The sequence below is a fragment of the Trachurus trachurus genome, assembly GCF_905171665.1.
Source record: "Trachurus trachurus genome assembly, chromosome: 17".
Classification (NCBI taxonomy): Eukaryota; Metazoa; Chordata; class Actinopteri; order Carangiformes; family Carangidae; genus Trachurus; species Trachurus trachurus.
In genome coordinates this window covers 4,198,643-4,215,261 of record NC_139900.1, presented here as the reverse complement: position 1 = coordinate 4,215,261, position 16,619 = coordinate 4,198,643, and the positions used below count along the sequence as shown (strand labels likewise).

Sequence of the window (16,619 nt, the reverse complement as noted above, 5' to 3'; positions counted from 1 at the left end):
CCAGATCTCAGTCTAGTGTTACAGGAGCTTCAGTGTCAGCTTAAATCTACAACACCAAGAATTTAGGTGGTTCTGAAAGTAAAAGGGTCCCACCTAGTCCCTAATAACGTTTTTAAAGTTTTTTCATTGGAAAATGTTCCTATTAATAAAATAAATACAATACATTTTAATGAAATTCTAACTCTTTTGTTTTGTTTAAATCTACAGTATAGATCAGCCGTTCCCACCCTGAGCTGCATGGTGCTGTCAGGTGTAGCTGGTTATATCCATGACACACCATCTTTATTATATGTAGTGTTTCCAGTGGCCCACTCATCTATGAAGTCTCAGTAACGCTTCACTTCAAACAGAGAAATGGAGGCGGAGGCTGGCCGCTGACGGAGATTTGCTCTGACAGTGCTCCGATAGTCGCTAAGTTCCTCGTCTCAGCCCGGCGTCCATCGGTCGTACCATCGCCCACAGGTCACTTACTTCTGGAGAAGGAGACTCTTCTGACTCGCCGGCAAATCTCAGACGTGTGCTTCTCATACCAGATGTGGCTGTCGGCACAGTACCTGCAGAACGAGGAGATCACGTCAACAACCGAGCTTCACATCCAACATCTCTATTGGCCAATTAGGTGATAAGTAAAAGGTATACTGGTCTATTGCAGAGAGCTAAAATGTAAAAATGGAGATCTGTGGGTGAAAAGACACCAAGACATCAAAGCCAAAATGGGCTAAGTAGTTCACTTGTTTGGTCAGTGGTTCTCAGAGCAGAATATGGGGTTATAATTAATCAAGAACCAGGAAGGAGACCTCCCCTTCTCGACCAGAGAGGTCCTGAATTAATGGACATCAGGTGTAGTATTCCTCTGAGTGCAGCAGTAGCCAGATTTACCTCCTCAAATCTACTGGGACATCATTAACACCGTCAGAGGAATGTCTGTCCATCTCCACCCCTCATGTCCGGCCTTTGCAGTCATTAGTTTTCCTCTCATTCTCCCTCACATCGTTCACTTTCCTGGCTCTCCAACATCACGCAATTAAAAACCCCACAATCTGTCATCTGGATGCAGAGTCTAATTTGCTGGTGTCAGGACCTTTTCATGCGTGTCTTGTGGTTGAAGGGTCTGCACAGGCACTGCGAGAAGAACTTGCACAGCTCGAGGACGCAGGGCTGCAGCTTGTGAGCGCTGACCGTGGTCGTCGTGGTCGCGCCGCCGTAGATGGACTCGCCGAACAGCTCCGGCCTTCTCCAAGGACAACCTCTCAACAGACAGAGCGAGAGGTCACGTCAGTCACAAACCAGCTCTGAACAGCCCGTTTCTAACTCTAGACTTCCAAACAAAACCAAAGTCATTAAAACGTTAATTATCAGACAATGAGAGACTATAATGAACGTCTGAAAGCTCAGTGGTGATTTGGAGATTTGGTGTAAATCACCCTCACATTCTCTCATTGTATTCATGCTGCATTATGTCTTTTCACCACTTAAACTCCCATTACACGAATCACTGGTGCTGATGCATCCTAATCATAATTAATGCATTCCAGGTACACGGGCTCCTAATTTCCATAAAAATCCATATTCAGATGTGAATATCAATTAGATACCTCTCCACATTCTGCAGCTATTCGCACACTTTGCAGTTATCAATCCTGTGGTGGTATCCAGGAACATTTTTACAGTCACGTGTAAAGAAAACACCCAGTTTTTCATCCTCAACTTCCTCCATCTTATCGGGTACATTTGATTTTTTAACAAGTATCACGAGTTTAAATTCACACATTATTGTGCCTCGAAACTGCAGAACGATCTGCCCAAAAGTCTTACTGTAAGAACTCTGACTCTTTCAGAACTATTAGATAAAATCTAAAAACATCATCTTTTTACTATTGCCTCCTACTAAACTGTTTTCTTAATCAAATGGCTGCGCTATTTATTCTAATCTGATTTTCAACTACTGTTAAAAAATCTTAATGCTGCATTATTTGTAAAATGATGATGTGTGTTGATTCTGCAAGGCTTCCTGACTGATTCTCCTCAATGTCCAAACTTGGCCCGTGGTGTCGTCGATGCACTAACAGGTCAGTATGCATGCAGACTAATATTTGCTAATTAGGACTAACAACAATGAAAAACGTAGGCTTCTGGGAAAGTTGCATGATATCAGATAAAAAGTCAGACAATAGCCACAGTTTTTAGGATATATTACATATGTATCTCTGGAAATTTAAGGCCTGAGGCAAATACTATGAAACCTAATTATTGGGAAAGACAGTAAATTTGAATGACATTTAAATCTTATCTTAATGTATTTAATGCTTCTATATTGTATATGAAGATTTGACCGATGTGATATTTATCCTGTGATAAATTACATTGAAAAACTGCATTTTTTATTTTTTTTCAACACAAAGCCTTGACAAATAACGTTCTGCATAAAACACAGAGCCAACACAGAGCTGACACAGGGCCAACATAGAGCCAACACAGAGCTGACACAGAGCCAACACAGTGCCAACATAGAGCCAACACAGGGCCAACACACGGCTGACACAAGGTCAAGATAGAGCCAACACAGGGCTGACACAGGGCCAAGACCATTTCTGTCACAAGGACACAAAGTGTACAATTACTGGTGTGTGCAACAAACATCAGGTTTCATCTAAGAATCTATTACGTCCATCCACAGACACACACACACACGGTGTAGAGATATGCAGCTGGGCAACAGACATTCATTCTAATACACACTAATGACTCAATGACAGCTAGCACAGGACTCCAGCCCTGCTGGCTGTTGCTAGGCAGAACTCTGTGGGGGAGCAGCCAGTTGGTGTTTCTACTGTGTGCTGTCACTGCCATCTAGTGGTGTTGCTGGGGAATGTGGGCAAATAACCGTTTCATTTGCACAATGAGAAAAAGGGAATAAAATTTACACTGAAGGTTGAGGTTTTTCCATGTGTGTTTTTTTCCCCTGTATCTAGCGTCAACTCACCAACTTATAGATTAGAATAAATAAATATTTTGATTTTAATTCTACTATTTCTGAGAGCTCAATGGTGTAACACATCTGATAAGAGGTGGAACAAAACAGAGGCTGTAGCTGAAGGTGAACTCTAGAAACTGAGTCTTTATCCGTTGATTATGGTGCCAAGATTTTTTTTAAACCTCTCTGATTGTGAACTATGCAGCTTGTGTTGTTTGTTTTTCGGCTGAGTGTCTTTTCCCTCCCTGCAGACTCACTGATCATGTAGCCGACAGATAAACAATGAATATTTGTCCTTAATTTAATTTTAACCTTTGCAGCTTTAAACTGCCCCCCCTCCTTTCACATAAGGAGGGGGGCAGTGTTACCATGGTTACTATCTGAGCCTCTTGCAGAGCTTCTTCTTTCCAGCCCATGTTGGTCTTTCTACAGCTGTGAGGACACTCGTTGACATACACACTCTCTAGTCCCTCACGATGACCTCAGTCAACTCAGCTAGATGTCTGACCCCACCACCAGCCTGGACCCTTTAAACAAGTATTTAGCCTCGAACAGTTCCTCTTACTGACTGTTTCACAACAAACACTGATGCACACATTTCCCAGGGCTAAAATACTGTACAATCATGACCTGTCAGTGTGTCAAATACTGATTTGATTACAGTGGGTTTCTGAGGGCAGGTCAGTCAGAGTCAAACTGTTCCTGCTCAGCCTTATGACTGCAGCTCTGAAAAGCCGGTAGCAGCAACAGCTCCGATTATTTAGCATGAGTAAACATCTTGTCTGAAGTTCTGTATCAGCAGTTTGCGTCACATTCACTGGAGGCTTTGAAGGCCCCTGTTGATGTTTTCTTAATATGTGACCTTATGTTGTGTAAATATTGTTCGACAACTCTGACAAGGAAAAGAGGAAGTTAAAGAAGACGGAAATGAGTGGATCACCCCTCCAACTTTTAGCACAATTTCCTTCCAAAAATGAATCAATGACCCTCAAATAAATGAACAAATGCTGCCTACATGTTGTATTTCTACACAACTACCCCTCATTGTCAATAATAAACTTTGTGCTGTTGTTGTCTCTGTGTGGTGAGTAAGTCTGCAGAGCTCCATTTCTAATTGTCATATTCTGAACTTTGTGACGTACAAAGTTTAAACAAACAGGAGTAAAACCTGATAAGATGCCAGGAGGTTATTTACAGCCTCTGAGACAAACGTTATCTAATAAGGAGGTTTTAACAAATCTTCATTGTAAATAGGAAACAAAGCTGTTGGAACACAGCCCACTCAAAATGGAGGATACATAGCTTCATCCAGACAAAGGAAAGCCATTGAACTCAGTTTCCCAGTATCCTTCACCTTTCACACCTATTGTAGGTGTGAAAATCCCAACTCTTGACCTCCATTGGTCACTCTATGACCCAGGAACTCTCAGGTCACTAGACATCAGCCAATAACCGTCATGAGTACACTGTAAATAGCACGCATGTGTGAGATAGAACCCAACATTTATGGTGCATAACATTAGTTGGCGCTGCCTGTTTGAGGCTGTGTACATTCACAACATTGTGTAAAACCCTTACATAATTGGTGCCCCGTGCAACGAGCCCTGTACAAATTCCCTACATAATTGGTGCTTCTGTGTGAGGCATCTTACTATTGTGCTGGAGCACAGCACACAGCTGCTCCTGACACTGGAATGTGGAAAACCCTGGTTATCTGCTCTCAAACACAGTGAGCTCCACCCGGATCATGTGTTTCCTTGTTCCCTCCCCTTCAGATCTACAGTTTGAAGATGGGTGGAACCAACATGTGGTGAAGAGGAGGAGCTGACAGGCCCCATTCACTGCAGAGACACATGTTGTTTAGATCAGAGCTCAAACTAGTTTCAAATCTGAGCAACAGAAACTCAGACAGTCGTCATCTGTGAGAGGTGAAATGGCGCAGAAAGGAGTTCATCTGGACCAGGAGACCTTCTCTTGTTCCATCTGTCTGGAGCTACTGAAGGATCCAGTGACTATTCCCTGTGGACACAGCTACTGCTTCAACTGTATTAAAACCCACTGGGATGGAGAGGATTGGAAGAAAATCTACAGCTGCCCTCAGTGTAGGAAGAATTTCACACCAAGACCTGATCTGGTGAAAAACACCATGTTAGCAGCTTTAGTGGAGGAGCTGAAGAAGACTGGACTCCAAGCTGCTCCTGCTGATCACTGCTATGCTGGACCTGAAGATGTGGCCTGTGATTTCTGCACTGGGAGAAAACTCAAAGCTGTCAAGTCCTGTTTGACGTGTTCAGCCTCCTACTGTGAGAAACACTTGCAGTCTCATTATGAAGTAGCTCCTTTAAAGAAACACAAGCTGGTGGAGCCCTCCAAGAAGCTCCAGGAGAACATCTGTTCTGTTCACGACAAAGTCTCAGCTGCAGCAGAAAGGACTGAGAGGCAGAGAGAGCTGGAGCTGAGTCGACAAAAGATCCAGCAGAGAATCCAGGACAGAGAGAAAGATGTGAAGGTGCTTCAACAGGAGGTGGAGGCCATCAATGGTTCTGCTGATAAAGCAGTGGAGGACAGTGAGAAGATCTTCACTCAGCTGATCCGTCTCATGGAGAAAAGAAGCTCTGAGCTGAAGCAGCAGATCAGATCCCAGCAGGAAACTCAAGTGAGTGGAGTCAAAGAGCTTCAGAAGAAGCTGGAGCAGGAGATCACTGAGCTGAAGAGGAAAGACGCTGAGCTGAAGCTGCTGTCACACACAGAGGATCACACCCAGTTTCTACACAACTACCCCTCACTGTCAGCACTCAGTCCATCTACACACTCATCCAGCATCAATATCCGTCCTCTCAGACACTTTGAGGATGTGACAGCAGCTGTGTCAGAGCTCAGAGATAAACTACAGGACCTTCTGAGAGACACAAGGACAAACATCTCACTGACAGAGACTCACGTGGATGTTTTACTGTCACCACCGGAGCCCAGGACCAGAGCTGACTTCTTAAGATATTCACGGGAAATCACACTGGATGCAAACACAGCAAACAGACAACTGTTATTATCTGAGGGAAACAGAAAAGTAACATTTATGGATAAAGTTCAGTCTTATTCTAGTCACCCAGACAGATTCACTTCACATCCTCAGGTCCTGAGTAGAGAGAGTCTGACTGGACGTTGTTACTGGGAGGTGGAGTGGAAAGGAGAAGGAGTCGATGTAGCAGTCGCATACAAGAATATCAGCAGAGCAGGGGGAGAAAGTTCATTTGGATACAATAACAAATCTTGGTCGTTAGTTTGCTCCATCAACAGTTTCATATTTTGGTTCAACAAGATCAGGACTCCAGTCTCAGGTCCTCAGTCCTCCAGCGTAGGAGTGTACCTGGATCACAGTGCAGGTATTCTGTCCTTCTACAGCGTCTCTGAAACCATGACTCTCCTCCACAGAGTCCAGACCACATTCACTCAGCCTCTACATGCTGGAATTTGTGTTTGTTATGGAAGCACAGCAAAGTTGTGATAAGTGAAAAAGACTTTAGTTCTAATGTGTGTTCTAGTTGCTAAATGAATTTAGTGATTAGTCTTCTTTACCTAAACTCACATTTCTCCACATGAAAATAGAAACTTATCTGAGCTCTAAATGTTTGTTGGATATTTGTGTTGATGTGTTAGTGTGTTGTTGTTGTTGTTGTTGTTTGGGCCTTAACCTAGAAATCACCAGACCTTCCTTTATCACGGAGGTTTGTTCTCACTGTGGAAACTAAGAAATCTATTTGTCAGATCAATTGTTTTTGTTTTCCAAATCCATTCACTGATAAGGTCTATGAGCTTTGATCAAAGTGTAATCAAGATAATAATCATGCTGTCTGTATTGTGACCCTGATAAATAAAACACTTTGTACCATTGTTGTCTGTGTGTGGTGAGTCAGTCTGGGGAGCGGCATTTCTATTTGTCATGTTCTGAACTCATACAAAGATTAAACACACAGGACCTGATCTACTAAAGGTTTGCTTGTATAAAAACGTGTCTAAGCTTGATGTCACCCGCAAAGAAATGTACAAAATGTATAAAGCTGATCTACTAACCAGGTGCACCAAGGATTTACGGGCAAAAAAACATGCGTAATCCATTTAGCGTGTTTGCCTTGATGAATATGCAAATGTGGGCGTTTCTGCCTGAGCGTGCAAAATATTGGGAGGGGTAGATGCAAATAGATTTATTTAGCGCACACAATGTGATTTACCAAACCTGAAACACATTGCGGTGGCGCTTTTTGCATATTTATTTAGTACGTTTGAAGGGCAGGTATTAACTGGCACAGCTTTGTGGAAATTTCTCTGGTTTTTGATTTAATACCCGCCAGGGCAAAAGCTCTTATATCTCTGCATTTCCTCACGTCTGGGCCATTCCAGCAAACTGTAGCAGTTTTTCGGGTGTGTTAAAAGTCCTTTAAGCGCTGTAACACAAGCCACACGTCTCTCCTCCAGTCCTCTCTACTCCTTTCCTCTCCTCCCTCTCCAGTACCTGGCTGCTCAGTAAAGGCTGACATTTTCTCGGGATTCCCACGGGACACCGGATTCCCGTAATTCAGAAGTCAATTTCCCCATTAGTTGCGTGATTGCGACGTGACAGGAAAAACGTAAACAGGCGCGGGAGTCAAAATTAACAGGTCTTTTTTACTTTCTTTGTTCTATCTTTAATTAAACAAAAAATTGTGTTTTTAATGATAAATCAACTTTTTCTAATCGAAAAATGTACGTTCTTTGATGCAGCCAACTACTGTAGTAGGCATGTTTCATTTGCAAAGGGTCTCAGTTGAGGATACACTCATAGTGATCATTTGACAGCTGGTGGTGTTTTTATCCTTGAACTGAGTGAATGTTGGCCTGTGCCTGTGTTTTGTTTTGGAAACCAATGACTGCCAATCACCTAATAGGCAGCTGGATTTAGACAAGTTAGCCTATTACAGTAGCCTATACACTATGTCGCTTGTTCCAAATTCTGATTTACATTGCAAAGTAGACCTGAGTACACGTTGTGACAATATGAAATTAAATTCTATTGAACTGTCATTCAGCCTGTAGTGTGCGCGGAGCTGACAGGATCAGTCTGTCACCACAATCGTTTACTTGACTGTGACGCCGACTGTGTGTTCTAAAATAGAAAAACGGTAATGGGACAGAATCGGGAGTTATTTATTCGGGATTCGGACAGGACGGGATTATTTTCTGACTTTGTCACGGGACCGGGACAGGAATTTTTTTGTGGGAGCAGGACGGGACAGGTTTGAAAAAACACTCCCGTGTCAGCCTCTACTGCTCAGCTCTAGGACCGGGACTGGTTTTCGCGTGCTGTCATTTAGCAGGTTGCTCTTAGTAGATCACCTGTTTTTTGTGCGCTAACAAAACACGCAAAACTTTACCAGAAGCACACAATTTGGTTCCCCTTATCTGGGATCTAAGTTAATCAGGTCCACAAGACCGAGTCAAACCTGATCACCTCCCTCTTCTTCCTGCTCTCAAACACAGTGGCTGCGTTCCAAAGCAGGTTGAGTTTCCCTTTCCTTTTATACTGACTCTTATAATAAGAAATACATGCAGACGGTACTGATGGACCGGTCAGGGGGCCAAACAGCTGTCATGTAAAGATGTGACCGTGCTGATGCGGCCGCAAAAAAAAGAAAGAAAGGAAAAACAAAACAAGCGAGGGCCAGGGCTGGCCAGTTTACGGTGAAAATTCAATACTCTATAATACTCTTTCTCTCTGTCTCTTTCACTGATGATGAGCTCTGCTTCCTCATCAGACCAATCCTGTTTAAAATGCCTTATTAAACTACACATCAACACAGGCACAGCAACTATATGAATATGAAAGGTCAGATTAAAAAGGTCTTTCGACACAAGTTTTTTTTGTGACCAGTAAGTTACTATATTTCTAATACCACTTGTAAATTATTTGCTCTGACATGCTGCCACTGCTAAACTAGTCTCATAGAATATTTACTGACCCCTTTCATTTATTTTCTTCTTCTTTGGTGGTAAAAACACAACTGTGTATGAGGTTCAATATTGCCACCGCATGAATGTATTTTTTGTACACCACTGCAATGCATTGTGGGTGACACACAGCTCTGGAGTGATCAGCAATGTTGACTCGATCTCACCAAGTTCACTTCGGCTGTTCAGAGAAATGGAACAGCCCCTATGATGGCGGCGGGGATTCCCCCCAATGGCAAGTGCTGAGGGCAAGTGAGGGAAAGCGAGTCAACCCGCTTTTGGAACGTAGCCAGTGAGCTCCACCCTGATCATGTGTTTCCTTGTTCCCTCCCCTTCAGATCTACAGTTTGAAGATGGGTGGAACCAACATGTGGTGAAGAGGAGGAGCTGACAGGCCCCGTTCACTGCAGAGACACATGTTGTTTAGATCAGAGCTCAAACTAGTTTCACTTCTGAGCAACAGAAACTCAGACAGTCGTCGTCTGTGAGAGGTGAAATGGCACAGAAAAGAATTCGTCTGGACCAGGAGACCTTCTCTTGTTCCATCTGTCTGGATCTACTGAAGGATCCAGTGACTATTCCCTGTGGACACAGCTACTGCTTCAGCTGTATTAAAACCCACTGGGATGAAGAGGATGGGAAGAAAATCTACAGCTGTCCTCAGTGTAGGAAGAACTTCACACCAAGACCTGACCTGGTGAAAAACACCATGTTAGCAGCTTTAGTGGAGGAGCTGAAGAAGACTGGACTCCAAGCTGCTCCTGCTGATCACTGCTATGCTGGACCTGAAGATGTGGCCTGTGATGTCTGCACTGGGAGAAAACTCAAAGCTGCCAAGTCCTGTCTGGTTTGTTTGGCTTCTTACTGTGAGAATCATCTCCAATCTCATTTTCAATCTCCTACATTTAAGAAACACAAGCTGGTGGAGCCCTCCAAGAAGCTCCAGGAGAACATCTGCTCTCGTCATGATGAGGTGATGAAGATGTTCTGCCGCACTGATCAGCAGTGTATCTGTTATCTCTGCCCTGTGGATGAACATAAAGGCCACGACACAGTCTCAGCTGCAGCAGAAAGGACTGAGAGGCAGAGAGAGCTGGAGCAAAACATCCAGCAGAGAATCCAGGACAGAGAGAAAGATGTGAAGGTGCTTCAACAGGAAGTGGAGGATATCAATGGCTCTGCTGATAAAGCAGTGGAGGACAATGAGAAGATCTTCACTCAGCTGATCCATCTCATGGAGGAAAGAAGCTCTGAGCTGAAGCAGCAGATCAGATCCCAGCAGGAAACTCAAGTGAATAGAGTCAAAGAGCTTCAGAAGAAGCTGGAGCAGGAGATCACTGAGCTGAAGAGGAAAGACGCTGAGCTGAAGCTGCTGTCACACACAGAGGATCACACCCAGTTTCTACACAACTACCCCTCACTGTCAGCACTCAGTCCATCTACACACCCATCCAGCATCAACAGTCGTCCTCTGAGATACTTTGAGTATGTGACAGCAGCTGTGTCAGAGCTCAGAGATAAACTACAGGACCTTCTGAGAGACACATGGACAAACATCTCACTGACAGTGACTCAAGTGGATGTTTTACTGTCACCAAAAGAGCCCAAGACCAGAGCTGAATTCTTACAATATTCACAGGAAATCACACTGGATCCAAACACAGTAAGCAAAGAACTGTCATTGTCTGAGGGAAACAGAAAAGTAACAGGAGATAGGACACAGTCTTATCCTGATCACCCAGACAGATTCACTGGTTATTGTCAGGTCCTGAGTAGCGAGAGTCTGACTGGACGTTGTTACTTGGAGGTGGAGTGGAAAGGAGGAGTTTCTGTGGCAGTTTCATACAAGAATATCAGCAGACGAGGGAAGAGAAGTTATTTTGGAGACAATAACGAATCTTGGTCGTTACACTGCGACTCAAACAGTTTCACATTTAGTTCCAACAGAACTTTCACTCAAGTCTCAGGTCCTCGGTCCTCCAGAGTAGGAGTGTTCCTGGAGCACAGAGCAGGTATTCTGTCCTTCTATAGCGTCTCTGAAACCATGACTCTCCTCCACAAAGTCCAGACCAAATTCACTCAGCCTCTACATGCTGGATTTTGTCTTAGTTCTGGATCCACAGCTGAGTTGTGTAAACTCAAGTAGACATGAGCTCAAATGTGTGTCCTAGTTCCTATATGTCTTTAGTATCTTTGTGTCCGTTGCTGAGGGTCCTCGTCAGCGTTTTGACCTCTTGTCATTTTTTGTTGTGTTTATGTTTGAGTTTGTTGAGGTGGAGCTGGAGCTGTGGAGGAGCACATTTCACACAATAAAAGAAGGAACATTAAGAGAACAATAAAAACATGATAAGAAAAGAAAAGAGATAAATCAGCAATAAAACAAAGAAAATATTATCTTGCCCTAGCATTAGTACAGAGCATTAATGAAGGTTGCTGACCTATCATCTAGTGCAGTGGGTTCTTAGGGGGTCCTCAGCAAATTGGAGGGAAGATGAGAACAAATGCAAATAATAGGCAAAACACAAAGTCCGCACACCAGCAGCAGCTCCAAGGTAATTGTTTTTTATCAAGGTCATAATAAACAATTATCTCGGAGCTGCTACAGGTGTGCAGACTTTGTGTTTTGCCTATTATTTGCATTTTTTTGTCTGGCAAATTTTGTGGATGTGCGTGCATTTTCTATTGTTTTTCAGCAAATGCAAATAACAAAACAAAATCAAATAATTGTATTTTGGGCATTATTATAAAATATAATTTATGATAAAATAACATATCAAAACCTTATTTGCTATGCTCATCTTTCAAATTGCCTGCCAGACAAATTATCATTCATGACATTGTGACCATTAACTGCTAACTGTTTCAAAATTCAGTGGGTTTGCAAAGGGGGTCCGCGGCCAGAAACTAATGCTATTCAGGGGGCCTTGCCATGGAAAAGTTTGGGAACCCCTGGTCTAGTGTACTCTCTGAGATTTCGGCTAGGACTTTTGTCCCCGGCTAATTAGAAGCTAGTTAAAAGCTAGGGTGAACAGATACATTTTTAGCTCACTTTTAAGGATATTTATTGAGTTGGCTTCCCTGATATCTAAAGGTAGTGTGTTCCAGAGCTTAGGGGTGTAGGTCACAAAAGCTGCATCCCCAATTTTCATTTGACTGCTGTAAATATCATGATAATAATCAATGAGGAGATGATTGATTACTTTTTGGTGAAACAAAGTGACTGTGTGGATGGGGGGGTATATGGTGGGGAGGGGGGAGTAAAGTCTTAAGAAAAGTTATTCATAGGTTTGAAAGGGGAGGTCGCTTATAAGCCCATTGGGCTTTATGATCTTTCCTGCACAGTTTTTTGTCTTTTACTGATCTTGTACTTGTACCAATTGTATGTCTGTTAGTGCAAACAATAAAACAAAACAAAACAAAACAAAACAAGGTGACTGTGTGGATGAAGCAAATCTGTTGTTTTGGATGTTAACCACCCAACAATCTTGATATTTTTTAAGTGGAGATGTTTCTACAGTTTTTTTTTTATTTTACACCGGTCTTTGTAAAACAGAAATCTGGATTTGTTTTGATCAGAACTACACAGTGGAAATTTGACTCATGTTGTTATAAATAAAGGTTATTTTCCTGATCTCTTACTGTATCGTTGCAGTGTTTCTGTTGAGGAGACCAAACACACACAGCTCACAAAAAAAGAAAAGAGCATCACTGATCTGTAGGGGAGGGTATTGTTTCAGTTTGAACATTCTGGTTCCAACTCTGCTTATTGAATTCAGTTACTATCGAGTCTTGATGAAACACAACTGTTGGTGTGTAAGTATGTGTGTGTAGTGCCAACAAATACAAAATATGTTTTTTGTCTCATATGAACATACTATTTTCCTGATAAAAATAACTAGGCCACACAATAACAGTTCTGTTCTTGTAGCTTGTTGGGTTTATTGGGGAACTGAGCATTAAGTTTGGATTCAGGGATGAGCGACGTTATCATTGAAGGGCTGGTTGGGTTCAGAACAGAGTTGGCAACAGGTTAGCAGGCTGACAGAAGGTTATGGATGGACGGGGGGACTGTTCAACCAGCAGATGGAGTAAGTCTTAAAGAGATAAGATATTAAGAGAAACTGGGTTAGATGACTCAGAAGTAGTGGCTCCCCAATAAGCCACAAGCAGACAAGACGCAGGAGAAGGACAGATGAATCTCTTCTCAGCTGAAACCATTATTTTTATCCAAACACACCTGAAGCTTGTCCTGTCTTTATCTGATAAATACATGACTTTGTATTAAGATGTTTGTCTCCTCAAAACATCAGAGAACAACAGCAAAGAGGTCGACACCTGCATCACAGGGACCAGTGCTCTACACACTGATGATCTGTCTCTGCTTTACTATTAGTCTTTATATCTGTAAGTCTTGTGATGTGTGTGTCATTTCCTAGAAGTCAAACCAGGAGACATACCAATGTCTAAATGCACTGTCCCTGATAAATAAAGTGAGAAATACAACACTTTGTGCTTTGGTTGTCTGTCTATGTGAGTAAGTCTGGAAAGCTGTATTTTTATTTGTCATATTCTGATCTTTGTGTCGTACAAAAGCTAAACACACACGGGAGAGTCTCATCTTATCACCTCCCTCTTCTTCCTGCTCTCAAACACAGTGAGCTCCACCCTGATCATTTGTTTCCTTGTTCCCTCCCCTTCAGATCTACAGTTTGAAGATGGGTGGAACCAACATGTGGTGAAGAGGAGGAGCTGACAGGCCCCGTTCACTGCAGAGACACATGTTGTTTAGATCAGAGCTCAAACTCGTTTAACTTCTGAGCAACAGAAACTCAAGACAGTCGTCGTCTGTGAGAGGTGAAATGGCGCAGAAAGGAGTTCATCTGGACCAGGAGACCTTCTCTTGTTCCATCTGTCTGGATCTACTGAAGGATCCAGTGGCTATTCCCTGCGGACACAGCTACTGCTTCAACTGTATTAAAACCCACTGGGATGGAGAGGATGGGAAGAAAATCTACAGCTGCCCTCAGTGTAGGCAGACCTTCACACTGAGGCCTGTCCTGGTGAAAAACACCATGTTAGCAGCTTTAGTGGAGGAGCTAAAAAAGACTGGACTCCAAGCTGCTCCTGCTGATCACTGCTATGCTGGACCTGAAGATGTGGCCTGTGATGTCTGCACTGGGAGAAAACTCAAAGCTGTCAAGTCCTGTCTGGTTTGTTTAGCCTCCTACTGTGAGAATCACCTGCAACCTCATTTTCAATCACCAACATTCAAGAAACACAAGCTGGTGGAGCCCTCCAAGAAGCTCCAGGAGAACATCTGCTCTTGTCATGATGAGGTGATGAAGATGTTCTGCCGCACTGATCAGCAGTGTATCTGTTATCTGTGTCCTGTGGATGAACACAAAGGCCACGACACAGTCTCAGCTGCAGCAGAAAGGACTGAGAGGCAGAGAGAGCTGGAGCTGAGTCGACAACAAATCCAGCAGAGAATCCAGGACAGAGAGAAAGATGTGAAGGTGCTTCAACAGGAGGTGGAGGCCATCAATGGCTCTGCTGATAAAGCAGTGGAGGACAGTGAGAAGATCTTCACTCAGCTGATCCGTCTCATGGAGAAAAGAAGCTCTGAGCTGAAGCAGCAGATCAGATCCCAGCAGGAAACTCAAGTGAGTGTAGTCAAAGAGCTTCAGAAGAAGCTGGAGCAGGAGATCACTGAGCTGAAGAGGAAAGACGCTGAGCTGAAGCTGCTGTCACACACAGAGGATCACACCCAGTTTCTACACAACTACCCCTCACTGTCAGCACTCAGTCCATCTACACACACATCCAGCATCAACATCCGTCCTGTCAGACACTTTGAGGATGTGACAGCAGCTGTGTCAGAGCTCAGAGATAAACTACAGGACCTTCTGAGAGACACATGGACAAACATCTCACTGACAGTGACTCAGGTGGATGTTTTACTGTCACCACCAGAGCCCAGGACCAGAGCTGACTTCTTAAGATATTCACAGGAAATCACACTGGATCCAAACACAGCAAACACACGTCTGTTATTATCTGAGGGAAACAGGAAAGTAACAGCGATGAGTAAAGATCAGTCTTACTCTCATCACCCAGACAGATTCATTACATATTCTCAGGTCCTGAGTACAGAGAGTCTGACTGGGCGTTGTTACTGGGAGGTGGAGAGGAGAGGAAAAAGAGTTGATGTAGCAGTTGCATATAAGAATATCAGCAGATCACAGGATGAAAGTTCATTTGGGGACAATAACAAATCTTGGTCGTTAGATTGCAATGACAACAGTTTCACATTTAGGTTCAATGACATCGAGACTCCAGTCTCAGGTCCTCAGTCCTCCAGAGTAGGAGTGTACCTGGATCACAGAGCAGGTATTCTGTCCTTCTACAGCGTCTCTGAAACCATGACTCTCCTCCACAGAGTCCAGACCACATTCACTCAGCCTCTACATGCTGGATTTTTTGTTTACTTTGATGGATCCACAGCAGAGTTGTGTAAACTCAAATAGACAAAGATCATTGAAGGTGCAGTTGGTTAAAATCTGTATTTTAGTTCATCACTTTCTTTAGTCTCCATGTTTGCTGCTAAAAGCTCATTGCTGTTGTGTCTCTGCACTGCACAGAGATCACCTGTCAATCAAACATTGTGGGCGGGACTTTGACCTCTTGTCATTTCTTGTTGTGTTGATGTTTGAGTTTGTTGAGGTGGAGCTGGAGCCGTGGAGGAGATCACTGCTCATGATGATGTTTCTTTACCTAAACTCACATTTCTCCACATGAAAATAGAAACTTCTCTGAGCTCTAAATGTTTGTTGGAAATTTGTGTTGATGTGTTTGTGTGTATGACGGTGTGTGTAAATATCATGATAATAATCAATGAGGAGATGATTGATTACTTTTTGGTGAAACTAAGTGACTGTGTAGTAGAAGCAAATCTGTTGTTTTGGATGTTGCCCACCAACAACCTTGAGATTTTTTTAAGTGGAGACGTTTCTACAGTTAAAATTAGAAACAGTACAGAACGGAAATTAGAGTCTTGATAAAGTAAAATTGTTTTCCTTATTTCTTCTCCTTCAATTTATTTTTTTTAACCAGTCTTCGTAAAACCGAAATCTAAATCTGTTTTGATCAGAACTACACTGTTGAAATTTTACTTGTGTTGTTTAAATAAAGGTTATTTTCCTCATCTCTAACTGTGTCATTGCAGTGCTTTTGTGGAGGAGATTGAACACACCAAGCTCACTTTAAAAGAAACGAGCAGTTGCAGTGTTACTCATCTGTAGGGGAGCATATCGTTTAGTTTGGTTTCCACTCTGCTTATTGAATTCTTTTCTTATTGAGTCTTATGTTTGTGTGTAAATGTGTGTGTTGTGCCACAAAACACAAAAACACAAAATATGTTTTTGTCTAATATTAACAAACTAGTTTCCTCATAAAAATAATAAATGGGCCACATATCTTTATTTTCTGTTGGAATTAAATTCAATATGTAACAGGTTGTGGTGTATTTTGAGCACAATACAGACAAGCAGAATGTAATGACCTTCATTAAAACTCTCGTTAGAGTCACTGATTGACAGGGTGGGGCAGATTTCAGGTGAGCAGCAGAGGGAAACAAGTAAGCATGTGCAGGGTCCAGATAGAT

General features: G+C 42.8%; 3 protein-coding genes across 3 annotated transcripts in view; 2 read left to right on the top strand and 1 right to left on the bottom strand.

Moving 5' to 3' along the window:
* Positions 1-426: 426 nt before the first annotated feature.
* The window catches only part of hhla1 (HHLA1 neighbor of OC90), a 34,418-nt gene continuing 18,225 nt past the window's right edge, over positions 427-16,619 (bottom strand). The window contains exons 13-14 of the mRNA XM_083990705.1: positions 1,082-1,247; positions 427-554 (exon numbers count right to left, since the gene is read on the bottom strand). Of these exons, the coding sequence (XP_083846831.1) occupies positions 464-554; positions 1,082-1,247 (257 nt within the window). The 3' untranslated portion in view covers positions 427-463. The remainder of the gene's footprint in view (positions 555-1,081; positions 1,248-16,619) is intronic.
* LOC311000020 (E3 ubiquitin-protein ligase TRIM65-like) lies at positions 4,908-6,479 on the top strand (the record flags this gene model as incomplete). The annotated part of the gene is made up of 2 exons (XM_083990658.1): positions 4,908-5,204; positions 5,418-6,479. The coding sequence occupies 2 exons, from the start codon at positions 4,908-4,910 to the stop codon at positions 6,477-6,479; spliced, it is 1,359 nt and encodes a 452-aa protein (XP_083846784.1).
* Positions 9,453-15,483, top strand: LOC311000019 (uncharacterized protein; the record flags this gene model as incomplete). Its single annotated transcript, XM_083990657.1, is given in 3 exon segments — positions 9,453-11,098; positions 13,751-13,793; positions 13,795-15,483. Coding segments are annotated over 3 exon segments (3,378 nt in total).